This window comes from Chelmon rostratus, chromosome 15 (assembly GCF_017976325.1).
Source record: "Chelmon rostratus isolate fCheRos1 chromosome 15, fCheRos1.pri, whole genome shotgun sequence".
Taxonomy (NCBI): Eukaryota; Metazoa; Chordata; class Actinopteri; order Chaetodontiformes; family Chaetodontidae; genus Chelmon; species Chelmon rostratus.
Genome location: NC_055672.1, coordinates 8,830,275 through 8,857,724, shown reverse-complemented (window position 1 = coordinate 8,857,724; position 27,450 = coordinate 8,830,275). Strand labels below are relative to the sequence as shown.

The 27,450-nt window shown below is 43.4% G+C and overlaps 1 protein-coding gene across 1 annotated transcript; it reads right to left on the bottom strand.

Moving 5' to 3' along the window:
* Positions 1-14: 14 nt before the first annotated feature.
* LOC121618040 (nardilysin-like) lies at positions 15-22,520 on the bottom strand. The gene is made up of 31 exons (XM_041953285.1): positions 21,686-22,520; positions 20,886-21,123; positions 20,098-20,179; positions 19,083-19,236; positions 17,531-17,604; positions 17,249-17,344; positions 16,933-17,055; positions 14,329-14,386; positions 13,501-13,574; positions 13,142-13,211; positions 12,407-12,484; positions 11,149-11,269; positions 10,031-10,089; positions 9,640-9,694; positions 9,447-9,551; positions 8,899-9,022; positions 8,477-8,563; positions 6,993-7,112; positions 6,816-6,867; positions 6,261-6,411; positions 5,147-5,274; positions 4,814-4,976; positions 4,567-4,598; positions 4,179-4,317; positions 4,046-4,093; positions 3,910-3,962; positions 3,234-3,317; positions 2,905-2,995; positions 1,775-1,891; positions 656-745; positions 15-545 (listed from the first exon to the last, which is right to left on the bottom strand). The coding sequence occupies exons 1-31, from the start codon at positions 21,883-21,885 to the stop codon at positions 330-332; spliced, it is 3,282 nt and encodes a 1,093-aa protein (XP_041809219.1). The 5' UTR covers positions 21,886-22,520; the 3' UTR covers positions 15-329.
* Between the last annotated feature and the right edge of the window lie 4,930 nt (positions 22,521-27,450).

Below are 27,450 nucleotides of genomic sequence, written 5' to 3'. Positions count from 1 at the left end.
GGAATTTAAGTGGAATATTAATTTTCATTGTTCATTATTTCAATGCTTTTAGTATGAACATTGTTTTTTTTTTTTTTGGAATAAGGTCAAAAACCAGAATATTTGGTGCATGAAAACGCAGCCACTTCCAGACTCTTTACTTATGCACACAGTGTGGTTAAAATCTACAGCTGGGCCCTGGAGACAGAAACCAGGTCCAGAGAGGAGCTGAAGCCGTTTCAACCTTCCTTCACCTCCACACATTAAGTGCCTGCATCCCTAATGAGGCCGAGTCCCTGAACGTGGCTCAGTGAGAGCTGAAGTGCAGCCATCTGTTTTGCAGTCTGAGTTTATTCCAGTATCTTGTGGTAGGGGAAGAGGGGAAGGTCTTCAATGAAAGCGGGAATGTCCATGATGGCCACGGAACCCGCCATCTTGGGTGAGGCTGGAAGAAAGGTGAGCTTAGACACCTCGCCGTAGGTAGAGCCGCTTAAATCCTCCTCTTTGCCCTCTTGTTTTTTACCGCCACCCTCCTCATCGCTCTCTTCAGCACCAAATCCAACCACCTTCAGGAGACGGGGATACAGTTTAGTGTGTTGCATGCACACAAAAGTGAAAGAAAAACCTGAACGTTGGCTGACACACACACTCACACAAACATTGAATAGGGGCTTACATGCACGCTGAGCTTGCGTCGGTTCTGTCCTCGATGTTCTTTGAACCAGGAGACCAGCTCAGTCCTGGTCATCTCCTTCAGGGCCTCGATCTAAGTGACATAACCACAGAGATTTATCACCGAACTTCAGAGCCTCTTTTAGCTCCTTGTTTTGGTTTGGTTAAAAAATGTTTCTAGCTGGCGGAGAGAGACGGGCATTGAAGATATTTTCCTAAGACCAAAGCAGAGCTAAAAAGGAGAGTTTGGACTTAAATTCATAAGGGAAGTAGTTTGCTACTACTTTGCCATCACATGTTCAAAAAACAGGAGAATATATCAATGCTGAGTATTTGTCGTCTTGTTTTCAAGCTCTTTTGCTCCCCAGTGGACAAAATGCACATACTTAATTTGGCATTATTAGGAGTGAAATTTGCCATGAGACATTGGCAGGAAGGTTGTTTGTACAATTTGCGCAGCACTTGGAAACAGGGTTTAGGTTTGTTTGATGTGTCTGATATTGAAAATAAGTTGAATATATATATAAATATAAGAAAACTGAAGAACAAGGCACAAATGGCCAGTTGACAGTGGAAGAAGTTGTCAGAGAATGCAGTAACAGCCAGCAGCTGCCATGTAGACGCTTGTGTTTATTTAATGTGGTAAAGGTCGGGGGTAAAGATTGAGGTTAGGACTGGAAGTAAGAAGATGAGTTCAGAGTCAATACCCCAAAAGCATAAAGAGTGTGCATGCATTTGTCTATTTGGCTGAAGATGTACGTGTGTGTGTGTGGATGTGTGTTACTCACTTTTTGAGGACATAAATAAATAAATCTGTTTACGCTGTCACATTGTGGGGACTCGTCTTCCTCAGGGGGACAAAACGCAAGTCTCCGTAACATAAATGATTAAATTTCAGGGGCTTCCCCCTAACATTTAATGATTTACGTTATGTCTTGGGTTAAGGTTAAGGTAAGGCTGTATTCAGGTAAGGTTTAGGTTAAGGGTTAGGCAAGAAGTGGTTCTAGTTATGGTTAGGGTACGTCTCCAGGAAATGAATGTAAATCTATGTATTGTCCCAAAAAGTGAGTGTGTGCATGTGCGCGTGCGTGCGTGTGTGTGTGTGTGTTTGCATTGCCCTTACCTCTCTGTTGAGCCTGTCAAACACATACTGCTGTGTAACCACCTCGGCCCAGTTCCTGTCCGTCTCCTCCCCGAGGTGTGTGTCCTCACACTCCTTCAGCTTCACTAAAGCAGTCACCTGTACAAAATACACATATATAGCACACAGAGTTTCTGCACGCTGTTTTGACTGTATCTGAGCATTAAACATGCAACAGCAGCATCTGAATGTGTTAGATGGTTAGAAAACATGTTATTAACCCTCTGAACCCAACAACCCCCTGCCGGGTTGGTCACAGCCAGAAACTGTAAAAACAGAAATAAGCATTGAATTTCCAAATTTCCAATGGTCCTTAAATTAATCATATCCTACAAATGTTTTTTGTCAAGAAAAATAACTCACTCTAAACTTAAAATATTGATATTTCACCAAGATCACTGTAATCTACATGCAAAAATATATCCTGTAAGAAACATTAAATTCTGCGCTCATCACTGCAACTGTAAAGTCTGAGACCAGCAGTCACATGACAACAACTCAGAGAAAGTCGAGTGAAGTGCAGGAGGAGGAGCCGGCAGCCAGGAGGAGAGGACAAGAGAGATACTTAGAGGTTGTAAAAATGTAAACATTTCACTTTGTTAAGCATGTGGAGCCGGCGTTGTTATTACCAATATTGGTAAATGCTTGTGAGCACTTGGAAAAATCATTCCAAAATCATTTTTTTCAATAAATAATTAAAGAAATACACCTTGCATTTCTTATTTTTCACGATTGTATGGCATTATAACTGTTATTCTGCATGAAAGACATGAATGAGTTCTTCTAGCCATGACTGTGCAGTTTCCATATATTGCAGTGAAAACTGAACCCACAGTGAGTACAAATGTTACAGGAGCAAAAACCGCGCAGGAACTGCTTGGGGTTCAGAGGGTTAATCCACTAAAGTAAGCTGAGGAGCAACTTTTGACATTTCTCAAACTTTCTGGTGGCTTTATGTAGTATTTGCTGCAACTTTTCGGCTTTTCCATAACAACGGAAAACTCACAAATACACAAAGTAAAACACACACACACACACACACACACACACACACACACACACACACACACACACACACACACACACACACACAGAGACACAGAGACACAGACCTGAGTATTAAAGGCCTCCTCAGTCAGCGAATTGAGCTTCTCCCCAAATGAAGCCAAGAACTCCTCGATCTTTAACTCCACCAGCTCGGTACTGAGACAGAAAAGTTCATGAGAGGTAGGAGATATATTATAGGCTATAGGGTCTATTTGATTCCTTTAGTCATTTATCAGTTCCTCTCGCTTCTCCTTCCAGGGCCAGATAGATAAACTGTAGCTTGGCTTTGGGTGAACAGTAAGATAAATAATACCTTGGTTTTGGGAAAGGAGTTAAGATAAATCATATGTTGCTTTTGGGCGGATGAAAGGTTACGTTTGCGTAGCAGACTCACTTGAACTTGGTGGCCTGTGTTTCCACGGTGACAGAGAAACCCAGAATGCCTGAGGTGTTTCTGCAGGTGGGGTAGACATGGTACCTGTGGAGGGAGACATGGAAAAAGACAGCGAGAATGAGAGATGGTGAGGAGCAGATAAACAGAGACCAATCAGAATAACTACTAGCAGTTCTAGTGGTACCACTAGTAATACCACACCTGTCCTGACAATCTGTACTTTGCAGTCTATTATAAAACCAGTCTGGAATTGAATTATATAGGAGAAAAAGAACAGGAGAAATGTAACAGTTAAGTGCAGGACTAATCATTACTAGCTTGCGGATTTCAGACACGCCCAATAAAAGTCCTCCAGTTTCTTAACAAGCTTTTATTGAAGCACATGCTTATTCTTCTGGAAAGCATGACAATAATCCACATTAAAGACAGACACATGCAGGCAGAAACAGAAAGCACATTTCCATCCACACCTTCAGTGTGCACATAAAATCATCTGAGTGGAAACTGAACTATTTCATACAAACAAATGTGCTTCACAATTCATAGAAAAAGACAGATTCAAGACAATCAATACTGTGGGTGAGATGAAACATCATAAAAGTTGTTTTTTCATATTTTAATTTGCCCAGATGTCTTAAAAAAGAAAAAATGTTATTGAAAACACAACTGTGCTCACCCCAGAGTCTCTTTGGTCCGGAGGAAGTCAAAGCAGGGTTCCTCCATGTGCATCTGAAAGACAACAACAGCTCAGTGCAGCGTGAAGAAATGACAGAATAAATGGAGGAAAGTAAACACAATTCTTCAGCACTCACCACCAACAGCTCCATCAGCGTGTGTTCCCTCAAGGCTTTGGGGCCAGACTGCACAACAAGAAAAATTAGAGTTGGTGTGCAGAAAATAAATGATGCAACAAAAATGAAAGATATGAGAGTCCAGATGTGGCACCTGGTAGTAGACGGTGACCTCTGAGTTGGCGTCTCCTTTATTGAGCGATTTGACCTTACAGATGTGCTGCTTCAGAGGAAGCTCCACCACCCTGAACATCACCGGCACCTCTGCTGGCAGCTTGGAGAACTGCAACTTTCTATCAGAGATGAAGAAAGGAGGAAGGGAAGGAGAGACGGAACAAAACAGGCGAGGAGGGGAGGAAGAAGGAACGGAGGATGAAAGTTTGAAAGAAGGGGACGAAGGAGTGAGGAAGGTTAAAGGGGAATCATGGATGGAACAACTGAAGCTAATGCAAATTACTGCGTATGGAGGCAAACAGATCCATTTGATTGTATAGTCTTGGTGTTCTCATTAGGGAGTGCATTCAGTGTAATAGCCGACTTACTCAGTGACATACTGCAGGAACTGTTTTGACTCCTATGGAGAAAACACAATAAAGCATAATGAACAGGTAGAGGTAAGAGGGACTGAGAGCAAGGAGAGGAAATCAGAAAAACACAAGAACAATGTCAAGTACACTCAGAAGCAATTGATGCAAGTGCAAGACGTGAACATAAGGTATTCATTAACTAATCAGCTTATTTTATTGTTAATCAATCTGCTTGTGCGTGCGCAGCATGCCGTCCACTCACAGCGCTGCTGAAGTTGCCCTGAACCAGCCCCTCGGCGTACAGCTCGGCCCTGAAACTCTGGCTGAACTCCATCAGCTCGTCGCTGGTCAGGCCGGCCGTCAGAGCCTGATACTTCTCCACCATGGACCAGCGAGAGTGCTCCAGGATCAGCAGTCGTACGTCCCTGAGACACAGGAGAGGGGAAAAGAGGACAACTAGGGCAGGTTTTTCCATTCAGGGCTGTCACACATTTCACCACTAGAAGGCATCACAGACTTTAAGATGAGCCAGAGATGAGCGAGATGCAAATGTCAGAGGAAGACAAAAAAGACGGACAGAAGGCAAACAACTCACTTGCCGAGTTTCTCAGGTTTAATGAGGATGTTGAAGTAGGTTTTCTTGAGCTGTTCCGCGAACATGCTGAAGACATCAGGGGAGGCAGAGAAATCAGCCAGATGGTCAATGATCAGGTGGAACAGCAGCTGAAGAGAGATTATGGAGAGAAAGGCAGACAGACAGAATCCCCATCATTATCATCCATGAAGACAATGCGCTGTGACTATGCTTCATTATGTCTATGTCACCGGGCAATTTGTACAGTTTGAAAACGGTTTTAAAAGTAGCAAAAGTATTTGTACATAACTAAAACCTTAAAGGAAAAGTTCCACAATTTAGGAAAGATAATATAATATACTACACTTGCTTTCTTGCCAAGAAGTAAATGAGAAGATTGACACCGGTCTCATGTCTGTATGGTGAATATGAAGCTACAACTAGTAACTAGTTAGCTTAGCTTACTTCTACTTAGCTCTTGTTTTTGTATGGTTTCGTATGGCAGATTTTGTTGAAGCCAGGCTAGCTCTCCAGCCTTAATGCTAAGCTAAGGTAACACCGGCTCAAGCTACTTATTTAACACGGGTGATATCGATCTTCTCATCTGACTCTCTGAAAGAAAGTGACTAAGTGCATTTCCCAAAATATCAAACCATTCCTTTAATGCTTTCTTGATCAATTGCAAGTAATAGTGAGCCAACAATAGGATCATCTTGTTCAATTTGGTTGGCAGGTTGTGACAAATAGTAGATGGTAAATATCCTCCACCCAAAATGTACAGTAATCCTAATCAAGGGCCAATTATAATGATCTAGAAAGCTTTAATTTTTGATTTATTACCATTGCCAAGATGTTATTTACCACTTATAGACAAAAGTAAATCTGCCTTTATAGAAACTGATTTTAGCAATCTAAAATAAGTTATATACATATAGCACAGAACTATCCAGGAAGAAAAGTCTTATACAGCTTAATCTTCACATATGCAGCTCCCTGGTTACTGTGAAATAGTATATTTCTTGGATAATGTAGAAGTGAGTGATAGATTACCAGAAATACTGTTTGTTGATTGGTCAGTGTGTAGTTTTATGCATGTATTTGTGTATCTCTGGTTTCTCCAGATGCATTCACTCACAGGCAGTTTGTGGTTAAATCCTTTGACCTTGATGACCAGGCCGTGTTCACCGGCCACCAGTTTGTACTCCAGCTGGGCCACTTCAGCCTCATAGGCTGGCTCTGCAAGGTTGTGGCCTAGGATGTTGACCAGCAGGTCAAACAAGACCACACTGGAGGAGAAGGGGAGGAAAAGAAGAGGAAATTATTAGATAAAGGAAGGAAGGGAGAGGAAGAGGTGGTGGTGAGAAGGATGGGTTGCAGGGGAAAGCGAGAGCAATAATAATCAAGGCAGTAAAAGAGACAGGGGAGATCGAAAAGATGGAGACGGCAACAAATAAGAGCAAGGGGGAGGACAGAAAGGAGAAGGATGAAAGAGGAAATGGATGTAGGGAAGGACAGAAGAAAGGTGATAAGTAAAAATGAAGATTAAAGTGATGAAAAGAGGGTAAAATTGCAGGAGCAGGAAGGGAGCGAACAGAAAAAGGAAGAGTGAAAAAAAGAAAGCGATGTTAGTCAGCGTTGCAGCAAAAAACAAACACGACTTTCACAAGGTCATATTTGAGCCTGAACTCACTTCTTAGCAGACTGCTGGATTACAGGAGAGATTATGTGGAATCTGATGTAGGCTGCAGCAGGAAAAAGGACAAACGAGTGTCAACACCCCCTTAATGATACCAAAAGTCTTTATGGAAACATCTTGCATGCTAAATGATGCACACAGTGCAGGCGCACACACTCGCACACATCTCACCTTTAGGGATTTTGAATTTGTTGTCCTTCTTGTACCACAGGCAGCCCCTGTCGCTGTCGGCTATCCGGACAGGGAACTCGGTGTCTGGGCAGTCAGAGGGCTTCAGGGTGAAATCGGTGGCTGAACAAATGCACATAAACAATAAAACATCATAATTCTGCTCGGTACAATCTCATAAATAATGTGTGAGCACCAACAATTCAATATGTCCAGTTCGGGATAAACTTGCAGGTAGCTGTCAAATTTGTAAAAGATGTCCCCCCCTCCCCAATAAATGATTCAGTAACCCTTGGGCCGATAAGTGAAGACACATCATCTCTCCACATTGTATCAGAATTGGCAATCTGGTGCTTTGGCCTTTCAAAATGTATAAAACAGAACACGGCAAACAGAATTGCACCAGAGGAGCCTTGTTTGTCACATTTGTGTTTAAATCTTGACCTTTAATTGATGAACTCCAATTAGCCCAATCGATGCAGTCTGCAAAGATAACTGGACTTAAGTAAAATGATGAAGGGCTGTTAATATTATAATAACAGCTGTTGTTCTGGATGGCATTTTAGCCACTGGCATATTACAGGAGCTGGTTCAGTGACAGGCAATGATCCAGAAAGGAAGGAGACAACCACGTCATCCTCATCACAAGTGGGCTGATCATTTTTTCACAGGTCCCGGGAAGTACATACTAGAAAGAAGCAGTATGCATTTACCGAAATCTGATAAATTGCCTCATGTGATGTCACTTGAGTCAGGATCATTTGGGGCTGAAGACCAGAAGTTCAACAATGACAGAAAAAAAGTCAGAAACAAGTGAGCTTACCAGACCAGAGGCTAGCGGCTCGAGGCTACATTAGCTTCTCCTAGCATAACGCACCTGAATTTCCTACTGAACTGTCAGCAATGGAATTGCATTGTGGGTAAAGCAGGCAAGGAAGAAGAATGCATGGAACAAAAAGTAAAATTTCTGGTGGTGCTGCATTGGATATTTTTAAGATGTGAGTCTGACAACGCTAATGTTAAGTGCGAGGCTAAATCAGTGGATTGCTGAGTATTATTTATCTGTAATTATAGGCACAGACAATCTCAAACTATTTAAATGTCTTTCTGAATGTTGATGAGGCACTTTTAAAGTAAAATGGTACTAAAAAGATGTAGCTCACTACACATGAAATCAGTGCGGCCATGCACATGAAGACCAGCAAAGACAGAATCACCTACTACTTTTGTCTTCACTGTTTGAGTTGGCTGGTGCTAATGGGTGAGCTGTCGGGTTAACACAATCCTTTATTGTCAAATTGTGCAATGAGCTAAGAAAACAATGCAAAAAATGTCCTGAAATGGATGAATGGATCGGTATTGTGTATCTGATTAGAAACTCCTGGAGGAAGTCATGCTCATGATCACCACATTGGACACGATTCAGATACCTGCAGCCACTTTTTTGCCCGTAGCGTAAAAACAAAAGTGCAAGTTTATTCACCCACCGATGAACTTGTTTTCAGCAGGAAGGTGGAGGTCAGCGTTCAGCTCCAGGTTTCCCGTCCACCGCTCCATCCACTCCTGCTGGATGTCTGTGTGAAGGGCAAATTAGCACAAAAGAAATACTTGCAGATGAGATTCATGTTTTGAATGGAGTGACCTAAAGACTTTATTCCAACAAAAATGAAATATTGTTTTTTTTTTTTGTATTTAAATGCTGTTCCAACACTATTGTTTGCCATCTCAAAAGACAGAGATAAATGCTGGCATTTCTACTGCTGGCTGCCTGCATTATATCAGGCTGAATATCACCACACAAGGGGAAAAAGACAATGTATTCACTGAATGCCTACATTGTGGGAAGGAGCTGTTACACTGACAGCAAACACACACACACACACACACACACTCATGCAGAGAAACACACCCTCCATGCTGTATTGTGTGCCAAACCACTTCTCCCTGAGGGGACACTGGCCCTCATGTTCTGGTGACAACAGCATCAGGTTGGCTTTCTCTGGGGTAAGGAGGGACAAAGCTGCGCCGATCACCTACACACACACACAGACACACAGACACACACACACACACACAAATAAAGTCAACTTTTCAGCAAAGAGAGCAGAGTTAATCTTTTTCTTTGTTTCTAAATTACTTGTTTATGTGAGACCAATTTCAGCTGTCAATCACAATAAGAGGCAGGCAGCAAAACTGAAATATGCAAAAGCACAATTAGACTCTAATGTCTGATGCAAAGTAATATCCACCAATCAAAGGCGTCGCCAACAGCTCGAGCAAACACATTTGTGGCGTATAAAGCTATAACATCGTTCACACATCAGACAGAAAAGATGCCCATATTTTTCCACTTTTGAGTGACCTGTTTCATTAACATCTTTATCTAAAAAAAGGAAATATAGGATTTTAGAATAAAATCCTGAACTGGTTCACTCCCCGAACTACTGAACTACTTACTTCTGGATTGAACTCAAACATCAGCTGATCTCCTGTCAGGAAGTCGCCTTTAGGGAACAGCTGCATGTTCTCACAGATGTCCTCGACGTACTCTATAGGGTCAATCTGACAAAGAGGAAATCGCTCTCAGTGGTAAAAAAAGAAAAACAACATCAAATCTAATACAGCAGCACATGAATATTTGGATCCTTACTTGCTCCTGATAGTGAAACTCGTTGGCTTCAATCTTCTGAATCTCTTCATATATTCTGAATGCACGAACAAACAGACTGAAATATTACCTTTATTCATCCCACACAGGAGCTCAGATGTCACAACATCCACACTCCTTAAGACTGATTAAGGGGCATAAAAGAAACAGAAATAATAAATCTATAAACAAACAAACAGACCCAGCGCATTAACCTGTCAATATGCAGTATACTGCAGTATCCTGCCCTACAATTTAACAAAAAGCCAGACAGGCTCTGTTTGAAAACTACAGATTTTGTGCACATCTCTTTAGTGCTGTTTAATAAGACTGTGTGTGTGTGTGTGTGTTTGTGTGTGTGTGTGTGTGTGTGTGTGTGTGTGTGTGACAGTGCCTTTGCTGTGGGCCGAGTGTCTGCAGCATCTTCAGGTACTGGAACACCAGGTGAGTCACCTGTGAAAGGCCCCAGACACAAAGAGATTAGACGCTATATCTTAAAAGTCCTTCAGCTTTGATGAATCACTACCACGTTCATTTTTCCTGTAACATTACTGTGAAATGCCTCTTTTCTTGCTATCAGTGATGGGGGTTAAGTGAAACGTACCGTTACCATAACAATTACACTGATGCAAGCTGCCAATTGTGTTGACTATTGTTGTTTGATTACAGTCATTAGAAGAAGCTACAACAATCATTTGAAAAAGATGTCTTTATTTAAATACTAAACAGAAAGCAATGCATGTCTTTATTCACCCTCCTCTATGCATTCAGACATGCAAATTAAAAAGCCACCGCTGTCTTTGTGAATAATGTGTACAAATTAGTCCTCAGTCCTGACAAAGCGGTTTGTCAGAGGAGAACACGGGAAATGTGTGACGTAAGCATTGCTATGGATGCAAAGGTGCGTGTCACAGAGTATAAACAGGAAAGGCACAATTATTGCCCAACATGCATCTCAGACATTTGAAAGATAGTAAGAACACACAAACAACAATAAAGTGACCCAAATAACTCGGGATTCATCCTCTCTGAATGATCCCAGTGAACAACATCCTCAAGGCCGTTGGGGCAATTATACAGCAGCTATCAATGCAAGTTTGTTGAGTTGAAACACTTTTCCACATAAGTACTTCATATTGGAAAACAGTCCTCCTGTTAAATGATCGCCGGCTGCCTCCCTGATTAGCGCAAGCATTGTCATAGCAACTGATAACGCAGACCGCTTCCTCAAAATAACATGCTGTATTAATGAAAGCAAGGCAAAGAGGCCATCTGGGTCCACACAGGGCACATCTAACTTACTGTTTCCAGTCTCTGCTGAACAGACTGGCAAGTATGTCAGCATTTCAATGTCTGCAGCGTATCGACTAAGATACAAGACAAAGGTCTCCACGACTTGACAACGATATTTTGGATGATACTTTACAAACTGAAGACGAATGTGTAAAACTGCTGCTTGTGTCTGGTTTCTGTGTATCCAGAGGATGAAAGAAAGTGAGAGATTTTCTTTACCTGGTAGAAGTTTTGGAAACCTTCATCAGTGAGGGTGATGGAGATGGAGAAGATAGAGTAGGTGGTGTTCTGGTCAAAGCCAGTTTCACTGTTTCCTCCAAACAAAGCCAGAGCCCAGCACCTAAACACACACACACACACATTAAGTGTTGAACCATGTGCAGGAAAATAAGTAGAAAATATGTCACTTCACGTTTCTTGATTGCAGACAACACTTTTGTAGTCCCTTTGCGGCAGTGAGCAAAGAAAGAACATGTTTCACTCCGTTAGGTGTTTGTCCTGCCTTGCGTGCAGCCCTTCATTCATTTAAAAATGAAAAGCAACTTGCAGAGATTTGAAACTTTCCTGAGCCGGGTAATCCGTCTCAGCGAACATCATGTCGGCTTTTATCTGCATGAAGAAATGTTCTGGCGGTATGATGATGCACTGAAAGGCAAAGGTCGGTTTGAAAAGTCTGCACTGCATTACCAAACAACTAGAAGTGATGCTGACTGTGATGGATGGCACCAAGTGAGTTTTATATCTCTGAAAGTTTTCATGCTGCACTGAAATGAACTGCAGCCAGCAGTGGGGGGGGAATGCATGAAAAAAGTATGGCGTACTTATTCTGTTGTATACTAAATGCAGTAAAACCTACAAAAAGGCTGGCATGGTACTTTAAAATTTCAGGCGACTGATCAGAGGAGTGTGTGATGGACGCACAAACACACAGACCATTCCCCAGTTTCACTGAGGAGGACAACAATGGCCCCATTTCAAACCAGCCTCTCGGCCCTTGACGTTGTGATTGTCTGAACTCGGTAAAAACAAGCACTCTACTGCCTCAGCAGTTTGCTTCGACTGGGAATTGAGACCGAGTACACTCAAATTTCACTGTTGTCATTTATCAACAATTGAAAACAGCTCACACAGTAGATAGGAATATTCTATCAAATGCTCAAAGTGGTGCTGATGGTAAAGGGACTACTGGATGAGCTCTTGGTACTGTGGGACGACAGAGGGTTTGGCGAATCACTTTGCCACTTAGCAACAAGAGGCTGAAATGCTCTTGTACAACCACATCCAGCGATGAGAATGTATGAATCACATCGTCGAGTGGGCTGGCAAAGTGTATATATTGAAGATTGGGCTCTAACACTCAGGGCTCGTGCAGAGCTTGAAAAAGCTCATGTATACCCGGCAAATTGAAGACCTTTTAATTGGGTTCTGGAGGGCCCTCGAATCAGAAAAACAAACAGACAGAGGCAATAACACTCACTTCTTCCTGAGCACTGAGAGGATGCTTCCTGTGCCTTCATGGCCAATCAGCCAAGAGATGTAGTGGAGAGGCTTCACTCTGAAAAGAGAAGGGAAGATCATGAAAAGGAGAAACAAAACACATTGATGCAATCTCTCTACAATCAAAGCAAAGCATGGTGACTTTTGGCTAGTCTAATTCTGTGTTTATATGAGGAGGCACCATTCTGGGGGAAGGAGACAGGGACACGAAAAAAAAAAACAAAGAGAAACAAACATATTGGTTTCTCTTTCTTCTCTTTCTTCCAAGCAAGGGGACAGCATGGTCTGTAACCTGTATATGTACTGTAGGGCTGGGCGATACGGCCAAAATCTTATATAACAGTATACGTGTCATTTCAAAGTAACCAGACTGCGTTAGTAACAAGTCCGTCTCTCACATCTCAGGTTGGTTGGGATGTCTCCTGCTCTGTATTTACAATTTCACTCTCCTCCTCCATGTTTTCTCGTCACTCTCTTTTTATGCGGCCGTGAGCGTTATCGCCAGCAAATGTCGCTCTCACGCCGCACAAGAACGAGGCAGCTGCATTCGTGAGATCAAGCGAGAATCCAGCCCTGATTAGCTCCATAGCCTGCTGTGAGTATACAGCAGAGACACTAAAGGGCTGCCAGATCTCTACCAGATTTCTACAGGCGGACACATGTCTAATATGTCGCCTAATCCTAATGTACTGTATACCTACTGTATGTAACTCACCTGTAGTGTTCCTCCTGAGGAGGGAGGGCCCAGGTGATATTTAAAGCATGAACTTTCCTGACAGGCACCACTGCAAGCACACAGACACAAAGTCAGAGAAAAACCAGGGCAGACCCGTAACTCAACTCATCATCGCTGGCTAGGTCAAGTTCAACCAAAAACCTGTTTCATCTCAATCCGTCTCAGATTGCTGCATTTGAACACATTTTAGATGCCTGGGGAGGTAAAATAATAAAGTAATAAAAAAGCTAAGACTAGAAGAAACCCCTCAGGTGTATTCAGAGGTAACCACTGCTCTACAGAACGAGTAAATCAGGGGTTTTCAGTATTCAGAGATGCGCAGCAAGATTGATCAGTACCTCTATAGAGCTTGTTAAAGGCTGGTGTGTCAAAGGGATCCAGCATATCAGAGAAATCGGGCTTGGGCAGATCACTGTAGGCACAAAAACAGAATTATGGAGAGCAAGAGTATTGAGTACTAGTATTGATACTCTATCAATCAAACAAAGGCCCTATGTCACACTAAACATGTCCTGACATGTCCACCAGGATGCTTTTTCATAATTGCACGAATCGAAACATGTAAAAACATGTGTTCTGGTGTAATTACACTGGATTTTTAAAACAGAGATAACTGAAAAAAAATTCTAGAAGTTTAAAAGCAAAAATAGCGCCTTGTTTCTGCCAGGCGTCACTCCACAATGTTAACTTTTTATACGCTCTTAGCTTGATGAAACTGAATTTGGTTCATCTGAAGGAGTTAAAAGAGGCTTAAGAATATTTCATAAGCTTTTAGATGAGTTAAATTTCATCGAACCATACAGGGTTACATAATGAAATCAAAGCATTAAAAACTGGAGGTTATGTGGTTTTCCCATCACAGTGATATGCATGTTGATTCTCTTGCCACAGTGACTCACAAAGCAAACAGAAGTGGAGTTCTGTAAGAAAACACTAATTCAGCTTGACTTGAGGGAGAAATTATCCCTTTCAGGTGTACGATGTGGGAAAAAAAGAAAGAAAAAAACCCGTCTGAGATGAAGGGAGGTTAAAAAAAAGGGCTGAAAAAGAGAAGGAGAGAAGCTTGACATTTACATTGGAGCAGAGTCTCAAAGGATATTCAGACTCAATCTATATCACACCGGCACCTCATCACGGTGACTGAGAGCCTCTTCTCCGATACTCACTTGTTCGGCACCTTGCTGAAGATCTCTCTCACCCACTCCTCCAGAGTGTCCAGCTTCTCTAAAGGACAGACCGAGTGAAGGAGGATAAATTAGAGCTTGAGTGCGTCTCAATAATTCTGGCTGAAAAAGGAAATTCTGGGTTTAGCGTGAGCCTGTGCAAAATAATCAAAAAAGTATTTTGGAGCAATAAGAGATTCTGTTTCTGTCCAGTCCTGTTTTTACTTTGTTGGTGGGGCCTTGGATACTATTTATGGTAAGTTTTTCTGCAATAAGCATTCAATGTATTACATTACATTCTGAAATTCTATAGTAGTTTCATTGTAACTGCAGATTCAAATTACACACACAAGGGATTCATAGAAAAACATGTTTTTCAGCATTACTGTTCATAATTCTGTCTCATTGATGAAAGCCTCCCTGTTTACCGAGCACTCTCCCACAGTAGGCGTCTCGATACCTACAGCAGTAATAGCATCGATATGAAGTTAGGATCCATCTCACATAAGGTCAGGTTTTGGACACATGAGCCCTTTTCTTTGTGCAGGCATTCTTTGCTTGAAGAAAAGCACTCCTGCCCAGCGCAGCATGAGATCAGATCGTAATTGAAAGCTCACAGCGTGATGGAAAAAGGCCAGTTATTGAATTCATTCTTTAATAAAACAACGTGATTCTTTTTGGCCCAGTTTGTTTGGCTGTGCAGTAATCGGACGAAGAAGCTGCTCAAGGTGAGTTTTCCTGGCTACGGATATCAATACTTGTGTAAAGTGGATGGATTTGGGCGTGTTATTGAAACATACTAGCCGTTACTGCCAACCGCGGGTGTTGCAAATAAACCACGGCTGAAATCTTGAAGTTACAGCTTAAAGCTAAAAGTTCTGTATCAATAATGGATCAAATGACTATGTGTAAAGTGAAAGTAATATCTCATGGTGACAAACACGCAGAGGGTGATGCTCCAGCTCCACAGTTCTCCCACAGAGCATTTTTGACTTTCGACTTATTGTTTTCATTCATGGCTCACAACTTTGTTTCTTTGGTTCACTCTCACAGCTCTCATCCATCTTTGTTCCAGCAGAAAACCTCTAAAAAGCCGCCGTACACTTCCTGCCCAGCACAGAACATCAGACAGACACAGTTACACAGTGGAGCATTTAGCAGCTGAAGAGCCAGATATTCGCCTCAGGAGTTGGTGGAGACCAAAAACGGAGTTAGAAGCAGAATAAGCATTGGAAAAAAGACTCTAAATGAAAGTTGTTTCATATCCACTGGATGTCTAAAAAAGCAAGCGTCTGCCAACAACTTTGCTGTATCATCTTTATAAGGTGAGAATATGTCGACATTTAACGAATGCTGTTTTAAAGAGGCATTTCTATTAAAATTTAGACAATAGCAGTTAAATGTCATGTCATGTAATTTCTACACAGTTTTTTGTTAGTAGTTCGATGCAGCATCATCTTCCAAGTGAAACGCTGGTAGTAAATACATGTTGACGTTCTAATGGATCCAGAAATCATTTGCATCACTTTACACTACTTTATTTTCTAGTCTTGAAGATTTTTATCTAAATTAATGTCTGCTAAGTCACACTCTACTGCTCTATGAGGTCACATGATGGTGACTGAGCCTATGGCCCGCTGGTGAAAGTTGGGCAATACTCACATATTTGCAGCATTACGAACTGGGCGTTTGCCTCGACATTCCTGAAAAAATTATGCATAAAGCAACTGCAAATGCAAAGCAAGCTTTTCCTTCTGCTGCAGCTTCACATTAAAAGCATTTAACTGGCGAACCATGAGTTGACTCTTATTATGAAGTAGTCTCTTGAAATGTGTAGTGTTTTTCGAAGCACTTCTCGCTGTTGTTCCTCAAAAATGTGTTCACAAAGCAACACACTGCTCAGGATTTTTTTGACAGCGGATCAGTTTGAAATATTGCAGGGAGTAATGGAACAAGAAGGAGCAGCCGCAGTGAGCTGTTAGAAAGAAGAGCTGCAGGCGACAGGCTGCAAACCAACTTCAATTTCTCAGCAAGGTAACGAACTCCTTTCAGTTTTACTCTGCCCTGCTGTTCGCAGACTCATGGCGTGTGCACCATAAAATCAGATCAAAAGGCCAGTTATTGCCTGACTTCTTTATTATTACAACAGTAGTTTGTTTTGCTGCCTCCAAAGTCATGTGACCTGTAGTATCAAACTGCATTTGCCAAATCAACCACGACTGCAACGATAGAGATCGCTACTTAAAGTAGCACAAGAGCTTTCAACAGTACGGGATTATTTTTCTCAGCACAAATGTCAACACCAGTCATCATTTTACTTGCATGCAGCAGTTAATTAGCTGTGTAATATTTTCTGTGAAACCCTGAAAAAATGTGTTAGATATTTTGTATATTGCAATTTGAGCTGATTCAGGAATAATTGACTACAGTTGGCTGAACATGGATGAAGGGAATCCTTATTAGAGCTGTGACTAATGATTGCTTTAACTGTCCATTAAACTACAGATTGCTTTTTTTTTAATTAATCAGTTCATTTGTTGTGTGAAATCATCAATCTACTAATGGGCTAGTTCGTGATGTATAATAAATGGAAGAGATTTTCCTAACCTTTTGACTGCACAGCCAGAGTCATGTAGTGGGCAGAGTAGTGTTTCTTCCAGAAGGCACGCAGCCGCTTATAGACATTGATCTTCTTCTTCTTTGGCTCCTCCTTCAGCGTCTGGGCATTCCCTGGTGTTGTCACAAGTGGGCAATCAATTCAGTAGAACTAAAAACACTGCAGAAATGGTTTACAAATGCAGGGATATCAGCAAGAAAAGGAGACTTGGCATCTGTCTCAGCACTCCTGTTTGTTATTGCTGAATATACCCCAAGGAGGCCCTGCGTGTATTATGTGTCCCAGCGGTTGTGTTTACCAACTCACCCCAGCAGAACTTGCCCATAGGGTGTCCAGGTTTGGCCAAACTGCCAAACAGCATCTCCTTCCTGTGGGAGTCCGACGGCTTAGCCAGCTGGTACTCTGAAAGACAGAAGGAGAGACAGAAAAACTTGAGATGAAAGAAAAAGACGGTGATCATTGGTGTGCAAAAGGGCTGCACGAGGAGAACCCAGCAATGAGGATAATGAAAAGATTAACACCAAGTGCAACAGCTCAAATTTAACTTCTGAGGACGGACGAGTGATGGGCAGGGGCACCAAGACTCACCACTGTCAACGGCCTCCACCTCCCTGTCGATGGCATCCCGGATCATCAGGGGGCAGATGAAGAACTGAGCCCACCTAAGAGGGTGACAAGGCAGAGAGATTATAATCAGGGGCCATAGCAGCCAGAGAGAAAGGACAGAGGTCAGACAGAGACAATCAGACGTAGACTGAACACCACAGACAACAGCAGAATGGCGGGCGGGCGGTTGATTGCACCCTGTCCTGTGACCCATCATAGACATTAATAGGAGTTTCAGCCCTTTTGCCACTCAAATATTTTATCTTGATAGGTACGTTGCCAAAAATTCTCCCCCCATGGAATTTTGATTTCAGTTAAACAAAGCATGCAATCAAGTATGATTAAAAAACATTTGCAGTTTCAAGTTAGCTAATATCCCAGGTCACAGAATACAGTGCAACACCAGCTGTACCAGCAGTTTGTGTGTTCAAAGCTTAGCTTGATTAAAACACATTTACTAATCACTAAATTAAAAACAAGTCACATCACACAAACCAATTCTTACAGAAATTAACTAAATACTTATATGCAGTAAGCACTAAGTGTAGCATAATTGTTGTATGCTGTAGCTAACTGAGCCAACTGACAAAGCTAACGTTGACTTGCTAATTGAAGAGTAAGCTAAAAGTTTGATTTGGAATAGGGTTGTGTTGACACATGACAGGACACTTCATTAAAATGCTGTTTACTCCAACATGTGTCAATAACGTTAGCTAGCTAGCAAAAATGACTAAACAACCTGAGCTAAATTAGCCTAATCACGTATTTACCACTCACTCTAAAATGCATAAATACTACTAACTCTGACACATATTATTCACGTATGCGTATAGAGATAAAATGTAACCTACATACACAAAAGATTAGCTTAGCACTTATATTTAATATATCATTTTCCCACCTACTAGCTTGTGATGCTACAGTGACTTCCTGCGCTAGAGATTCTTCCTAGCAAACGATTTAGCCACATATTACTAAAGTCTTTACCACTTTTTTTAAGTTTGCAACATGATGTAGTGAATCACTAGTTTGAAACTAGCTAGTAGTTACTAAGAACTTTGGATGGAGTGGATGGATATTAATGGATTTCCAAAAAGCTGTGCAATCCAATCCTGACGTGGTCTGTTCATGGTCATGGTCATCCTCTAGTTGGTATTTAATATTTGGTTGGTTTTAATGGTTGGTTGGTTTTAATATGTAAGTGCTTTTTCTAGTTTATTCTCCCCTTTTCTTATTCCTGTGTTTTGTGTTTATCTGAATCTGAATCATCTGTTGACAGTCAAGAAGTCCATTTCTTGGGATGGCCTTGGTAACCGAACGTTTACAGCACAGGCTGCAAGGCTGCAAAGTCGCAATCATCGCCAATTCGATTCTAGCCGGCGACCTTTGTTGTATGTCATACACCTCTTTCTCCCTGCTTTCCTGTCAGTCTTTTCACTGTAACTGTGCAATAAAAGGTAAAAGAAGTCCACTTCTTAAAAGCACCTGCTCTGAAAACAAAACCAAAAAAAAAAACCCTCTGATCCTTTCTCACCTGTCAAGGGCCTCTTTGAAGCTTTTTCTCTGGACGTCAAACTGGAAGATGGTCCTCTCGCAGTCGGTGGAGGCGTTGTCACTCCCACCATGCTTCTTGAGGAAAGCATCAAAGCCATTTTCTGAGGGGTACTTCTCGCTGCCCATGAACACCACTGGGGCACAACAGAAAAACAGTAGGGTGAGGGAGGAGAAGAGACGAAAACCAGTTGCAGATCAAAAAATAAAGGAAAAATCCACAAAAGCTACTTGGTGATGCGCGTTGCATTTGTGGTTTTCTTTTTATCTGGACAGCTGGCCAAACATAGACGGTGCGGCATTATATTTCCTGCTGAGCCACAATAGAATTTGATAGTGTTTTTCCAGATATAGCTGTAATAGATATCTCTAAATGTTGCTGTTAACATTTGGTGACAGTTTTGATGGCAGTCTGTAAGAATGAGGCTTTCTTTTCAAACGGACCATTTAGGAACAATGTTCAACAATCATATCGGTGGAGGAGACAGACATAACAATTTCTCCACTGACAGTAGCATCAGTGGACCGGAATGCAATTCAGAAGATATGTTGCATTTCAAGAGAAGACAGCAACTCTTGCTTTTTTGGACCGGAAAAAACCTTAATGCAACAAGTTCCTGTCGGCTCTCTGTTGCTCGGTGGAGAGTATTTTGGGAAACGTCAGAAATTATTAACTGAGGCAGAAGTAGACAAAACACGTTAAGAAAAAGAGGTTATGCTAAATAATTTAAAATAGCAAAATAACTCCTGGAATGCGTTACATATGGTTGCTGAGTTTTCCCCCGTCCAAATCCGGATCCAAATGGGGTGTTTTACATACGCTGCACAGGCAAATGTTTCATTCGTGATTTTGGGCTATATAAATTAAACATGACTTAAATTGATAGGTGAGAGAAACCAATGCAAGAGCATCTGTGGGAGGATTAACCCTTGACCAAGCATAGGCGAGAACTTCCTTCTGAAAGAAAAGACTCGACCCTCCCTGGTTGAATACTCACTGTGTTCCAGAAAGTGAGCGAGGCCCGGGAGGTCAATGGGATCGCTGAAGCTGCCCGCCCCAACACACAGTGCTGCTGCAGACTGACAAAAACAGGATATCAGGTTGTGTTTCAGTCCAGCAATACACTTAAAGGACAAAGTGGTGGTATTCTGTTTTAATCATTGTTAACGAATCCCATAGCAAGACCAAAACCAATAGCTTATTCTTCTGTGCCATAGAGTTTCACTGTCGTCCTGGGCGACCTTCTTTTTTACATCAGAAATGTTCCTGAGCCCATGTATTAATCTCCTTTATCCAATCATGTGTTAACAAAGTGGTGAACCTCGCTCCATCCTCGCTTGTGAAAAACTGAGCCTTTCCAGGATGCTCCTTTCATACCCAATCATGATACTATCACCTGTTACCAATCAACCTGTTTACCTGTGGAGTGTTCCAAACAGGTGTTTTTGGATCATTCCACAACTTTCCCAGTTTTTTGTTGCTCCTGTCCCAACTTGTTTGAAACGTGTTGCTGCATCAAATTCAGAATAAGCAGATATTTACAAAAATCAATGAAGCTGACGAGGTCAAATGTTAAATATATTGTCTTTGTGCTGTTTTCAATTGAATATATGTCAAAGAGGTGAGTAAATTATCACATTTTGTTTTATTTATGCTTTACAGAGTGCTCCAACGTTTTTGGGATTGAGGTTTCAACATGACTCAACTTTTTTTTTTCCTCTTCTAAAACATCACACATCTAATCTAAGTAAATGGAGGGATACATTAAATACTTTCTAATGGTACCTGTTTCTCTGCGTTTCCTTTCTTCTTTTTCCCTTCATCGTCATCATCTTCATCATGGCTTCCCTGCTCATCGTCATCCTCTTCCTCAGACTCGTCCTCTGTTTCATCTCCAGATTCATCGTCCTCCTCTTCCTCTTCACCTTCATCTTCACCCTCTGAGTCTGAGTCTCCGGACGCCGCTGGGCCGCTGTAGTCTGAGATGAGCAGAGCTTGCAGCCCGTTGTCCAACACGATGTACCTGGAGGGAGTAAAGCCACAAGGTGAACCAGCACAGAGAGCTTTGAGAAACACTGTTGTTTCATGGAGTTTTACAGCTTTAACTGCTTTTTCTTATTTCGAACAGGCTGTTAAATCAAAATTCTCTTTGCAGACTGCATCTTATACCCTCTGTGATTCTCTTATTCTATGTTTTTTCACAGCAAATTTCTCCGTGTGTGCCCCGCAGAGGCCTCAGGCACTGGTGTGTGCTTATAGCATGAAATCATCCGATCAGACTACAATAATACTGTACTGATCCAGCAGGGAGAGAGGCTCGATATCATTTTTGGATCTGGGTTAGTGGATCTGGGTCATTTTCTCAGCACTTTCTCGCTCATGGATATGAGAAAACGGTATCCTCACATGTGTATCACTGCACATAAAATAATATTAATAACAATGACTGAGAATAAAGCATAGAACAGAGGAGATAAATCAAGCAGCAGGGCTACAGTGCATGACAGAAATACTCAGGAGAATGACCACATCTTGTATAAAAGCTTGAATCTGGATTTAAGCTGTGCAGCAGAGGTGTTCTTTACCTGTACTGTTTGGGGTCACTGGGGGACTTGATTATCTCGCCGTCTCCGACGTTGTCCTCTCCTCCACCTCCTCCTGCATCCCCTGCAGCCTGGCTCTCTTCCCGGGATACCGGGTCTGCATCTTCTGCTGAGGCTCCTGCTTGGGCCGTGCTTGAGGAGTCACACGCTGGGGCGTTTCTGGATTTGTTTGTCTGCGGCATCCTCGGCAGAGATGATGAGACTTTGGCACTGCGGGCTGACAGCAAGGCGCGACCATAAACAACAGGACAGCTCGCTGTCACCGTTAATTTACTCCTCAGCACGGCAACACACCGTGTCAGCCTGAACACAGCTATGATGAAGACCCTCCCTGACAGACGAGTATGGCAAAATAAATAGCTCAGAAACCAAAGGGACCGAACACAGCTTAACCAAGACCCTGGCTGTGGAAGAGGCCTATAGGATTGAACCTGAGCTGTCACACACACGTACACACACACACACACACACACACACACACACCAGTCAGCCAGCGCCCACAATACAGCTATTCACAGGCTGTCTGGTGGTTTCGCCCTATTCAGCTGGATGTCAGCTAAAATACGGCCCACCCAGGCGACCCCAACCAAAACCTGAACCTCTCATCTGCACTCAAACACAGACCAGCAGGAGCCAAAATAAAAACAGCCAAGAAGTGACTCCAGTATCCTTTACATACAGAGAAAGATAAAACATAAAATGAGTGCTACGGGCTAAAATGAGAATTTAATGTCATTAAACAACAACAAATACTCTTTAAAATGAGCTTCGGCGGGTTCGGTTAGTGTTCTGCCTCAAGGCAAAGCCGAAGCGAAACTTTAATAAGTACTTCACGAAGCCGGTGCGACAACAACGTATCCATACCTTCCTCTCTGCTGACAGCAAGGCCCTCAACATATGCGGACGCGAGCGGCTCCCCAACAAGCAGCGCTCTGATTCGCTGGGAAGATTCGGCGCTTGATCATGGCGCCCTCGGATTGGCTCTAAAGTTAAGGAGGCGCGGCTTGCGCGTTAACACGTGTGCGCCGTTCAGTCAGGAGTGGTTACATTGTAATAGCTGCAGGGACAGGACAGCGCCAGCGACAAGTAGCCACCTGGATGTACCGAGCAGCTGCTAGCCATCTGTTCATGATTATGACGGCTAGATTGAGAGTGTTCAACCGACCACTTGTCATAGCCGGTAAATGTCATAATTGGTCGTTTTATTTAATCTCCTCAGCCAGTGGAAGCGGTCAGAATTTAATTGGATGGGAGCTGTCTTGTCAGCTGGCCACATGACAGTCACTGTACTGCACGGAAATTGCACCCCACACATCTCTTAATGCACCTGTACAAGGCTCCAAACGGAGATGATTGGTTTAGGAGCCGCTAGGTGGCAGGCATAGGCCACGGGGGATGTTGGGCAAATTTAATACCTGATTTCGGAGGGTAGTCAAAGATTCAGATGCTTCCTCTGTTCCTATTAAAAGGCTGTCAGTCTGTATTTTTTTCAGTGAATTTCAAAGGCTTTCAAAAATGTATACATTTATTAATGCTTGTAACATATTTATAAATGATCCTCTGAGACATCCAAGTAAGGCAGGTGGGGAAAAAAAGACAAAAAAAAAAAAAAAAAAAAACAGCAGTGAGCATTTAAGTTTATTTTAAAAGAGGCAAAACTTGAGTAAAAGCTGATCAAAATGTGAATAAACCTCAGGTGAGTAAACAAAAGAGGTAGGGTTGGCTGAATTCTTCCAGCAATGTACTGTGTCTTAAACCTGAAATCACAGTCAAATGGTTAAAAACAAAATCTTATCATGAATAAGCCACATTGACATTTGTCCAATGCCCTTCCTCAGCCTCCTCTCTGCAGCGTGTTGGCATTTCACCCCTCCGCTGTGCCAATATGTCCTCCCCCTCACTCACCAGCTCTCTGTCTCTCTGTCTGAAGCCAATCTGATTTGCCCCTGGGCTTCTGTCGGCAGAAAGAGGTGATAAACACCGCAGCCATGACAACCGGCGAGCCAGACACACGCCTGAGTTCCTGTATCCTAATGGCTTTACTTGGCATCCTCTCCTCCTTTAATTCATCAAGTCCAGCCTTCACCTGAGCTGATATTAAGACACTGGGGACAGATGAAGGCGCCCTGGCTCCCACTACAGTTTGAGTTGTCTCATCCTCGTCTTTTAAGATAAACTGATGGCAGGTCTATCAGCATGTGAGATGAAACAGTGCAAACCTCCACATCGCTTAAAAATAGAGCTCTATTAGTCACTGAATAAATATTTCCTCAGTCTGATTAACAGAAATGTTAGCATATTGATTCCTCCGACGTGTTCCAAAGCAGCCAGACAGAAAGTCAGAGTACGAAGCTGATTCCTCACAAACATATCCTATTGATCACTAATGGAGGCCTTGTGAAAACACTATGAATGATGTTTTCAGAGCAAAGTTCCTACACCAGGCACACTGTCGCAGCGCTGACGTGAGTACAGAGCCTTTGCTCGGCTGAAATTGCAAGGCTGCGGTAATAGCGAGGATAAGGAGCCTATTAGGACTGTGTGAAAGTGCCTTTACATGCCCCGCCACATGAAAACTTTTAGAGCAAAATGGCAGGCTGGAGTTAGTGATCGATTGGACAGACCTCCGCAGACCACGAGCCTCCCCTTTAATGCCAACACGTATGGCCTTTTCATGGTAAGGCAGCCTATATTGTATTAGCGCGGCTGCAAACGTGAGCCGTCATAATTCCACATTTTTTCCACTTTTGTGCCCCTTTCTGTGACTGAGTCCAAATTGAAGTCCAGATCAGGGACCTCGGGCCTCCCCAGAAAAATGTGTCTGTGTAAAAACGCAGTGTAGAATGCAGCCAGCTGAATCACTGCAGGTATTATGAATTTGTCCCCTCCTGTCAGCCTCCTGTAGAGTCATTGGAGGCAGCAGTGGCAACAAAAGTCTTTACCTTAACGTTCCGAGGGGGCAAGGTTCTCAGAGCAACTGATTTGAATCCTAATTAAAACGGGAGATTTGATTAATTAGCTCAACGATGTGTATGAATGTGTGTGTGTGTGTGTTGCGTGGCTCTCCGTATGTGGCATGTGTGTGGGAGTCGACGTGTTCTCGTGAGTCACGGCGTATCGTGTGTGTAGTTATGCTAAATGAGGAGGGGGTGTTATATGCCGATATGTGTGTGTGTGTGTGTGTGTGTTCACAGGCCTGTGGGTAATCCTGTGAATCACTGCTGTGTCTCCAGCATGTGTGCTCATGTGTGTGTATGTTTCATGTCTCCCGGGAGGCTTGTCCTTGCCTGCAGGACTGCTGTGTGAATCAGAGGTGAGTCTTCTGGAGTTGCCCTCTGCTTTAATCTGGAGCTAATGACAGAGCCACCTGCCCCCCTGGCCATCCCCCCCACCCTCCTTCCTCCCCTATATCTACCCCCTCTATCTGTTGCCTCCCACCCCCCCGTCCTCCACGCATCTCAGCCAGCCCTCACAACCCCCCAAATTCCCACTGCTCATTGCCTCCCTTTCACTCTCCCACAACCGGCCCGTTATTTTCCTTTTCCTCCTTCCCTGCTCTCTTCCACTTACTTTCTACTCTTTCCCACAGAGTGCAGGGTGCCCTTGCCTGCCTCTCTGATTGCCTCATCCCGCTCTATAACTAGAGACTGGGGGCAACGCGGGCCCCAAAGAAACCAAGACACGTGTTAAGGGACAGCAGAACAGTGTGAGAACAACGCGTAGCTTTAAGGAGATTTTTTTGACCTGTGGACTGGCAGGGGGGAGGAACAAACCACGTTCTCACTCTTGTCAGTGTGTCCTCAAGTCTTGAGCATGTGTGCTCTCACCCATGCATGCCAGTCCCAGTGGATATCTTGTGAACAAAAGCATAATTTGAGAGATCTACTTAAAATGGGATGACCACTTCCTGCAGTGCGAGTCCACGGCGGAGGAGAGGAAAACGGAAGGGGAGAGGAATCAAAGACGGAATGGCATGTGCGCCAGTCTGAATTGACAGGAGCCCACAGGAGAATCCAAGGTAGAAAGTAGAGGAAGGAAGGGAAGGAGAGAGAAGGGAAGGAGGGAAGGAAGAAAGGGGAGCGAAACAGAGGGAATCTTAGTATGATCTGACAGAAATGATTCAGATGGGAGAGAGGAGAAAGCTTTGGAGAAGGAGAGAGCGGAGGAGGAAGAAAGGAGAAGTGGCTGAAGTGAAACAGCATGAATCCCCATCCATTTCAGCACTGGACAGCTCCACAGACAGCACTAGGCCAGTATAAATAGATCCCCTACTTTAGAGGCCTCATCAACGCTCCAAAAAAGTGCTTTATGTGCTCAGAGCGGCTCCTGCCCCTGGAGAACAGACACGCAGGTATCTGATGGCGCCCGATAACCATCTTCTCTCAGTTCCTCTCCGTTTGTTTTCTTAATTTAGGGAGCCTCCACGGTTCAGCGACAACACTACGTTGAGGAAAGCGGGTGTTTTTCTCCCAGATTCTCCGTCACGGGGCGTTGTTACGCTCTGAGGTAGGCGATGCAGCCTCGGGTCTGGGATGGCATTACGCCTGCCACAGATCTGGCATCGCCAATCACAGAGCTGGAAATAATATCTCAGCGCCAAAACCTTATTTATATACATCAGCTGCAGCCTTGCATGTTAGAGGTGACTTAAGTGTGCGCGCGTGCCTGTAAGCAATCTCCACAAATGCATGCGTGCATGCGGCTGTGCATGCATGCCCTGTATCTGCCAGCCTGTTTCCATTGCAAGTGAGCGTTAAGTAGCCTTGTGGGGAAGCTGTAATACAGCCTAATGCACCTGAGAGCCCTGAAATCTATAACCATCATCTACATCTTCCTGATATTACTGGAACCGTCTCTGTTACTGTTTCTGATAGGAATCTCCAGGGAGAGCTTTCCCCTCCACTGCTGTAGGGTGAGGTATGGCAAGAGAGAGAGAGAGAGAGGAAGGAGAGAGTGTGTGTGAGGGAGAGATGCACCTCTCCATTTCCTCAAGGTGATTCACCTTAATGCACGCTGAAATCAATGTGAAATTGAACTGAAAATTGAACTTTCAGCTCAGTAATGTGGAAGACATGTTGTTATTAAATCTTTTCCTATAGCCATGAAACCGGCTGACTGATATTTGAACGCCTTTGAACGCTTGTTTGGCAGAGTGTGGCACCACGTTGTCCTTGATGGAGACCCTGCCATTGGTCCACTGAGGACCCCTGGCTTCACGAGGGGCCCGTACCTGCCACTTACAGGCAATACTGATGGAGCGGCGGCCACCTATGGGCTGTGATTAGCCTGTGTAGGAGGCTAAATTCAGTGTTGGTGGAGAAGGGGGGGCTCCACTGCTCCCTATCTCCGCGGCATCTGTTGCGCCCACCACCTCCATTTGGCAGGACAGGTGTTTTGATGTAGGCCGCGCAGACGTCCAGGCCTCCCTGTAATCTCCGCTGTTCCCCTCATAACAGTCACCACAGTTTTCCCGACTGATGCTGCGCGCGAGCTCTCTGCCGCGCGCGTGTACGTGCGCGACGGAGCCAGCTGGCACGAGTCGCCATGGTAACGCACACCGGTTTCACGAAATCAGTCGGTGCTTAAGGGCAAGAGGAGAGATGAATAAACTAATGAGATTATAAATTATTGTCGGTATAGCTGAACAGTAGGGGTATTTTTACCAGACTGCACACGCGGGCAACGTGAGGAGAAAGTTTATGGGGCCCATTGTCTGTGACTCTGTTGTGTCTTCTGTAATCTGTTTA

What these genes read in the sequence shown, in the direction of transcription:
- LOC121618040 (XM_041953285.1), bottom strand. Translation starts at nt 21,885, where the DNA reads ATGCCGCAGACAAACAAATCCAGAAACGCCCCAGCGTGTGACTCCTCA. An exon ending in AGTGACCCCAAACAGTACAG is followed by an intron (nt 21,124 to 21,685) that starts GTAAAGAACACC and finishes TACTCCCTCCAG; the next exon opens with GTACATCGTGTTGGACAACG. An exon ending in GGTGGAGGCCGTTGACAGTG is followed by an intron (nt 17,345 to 17,530) that starts GTGAGTCTTGGT and finishes TCTGTCTTTCAG; the next exon opens with AGTACCAGCTGGCTAAGCCG.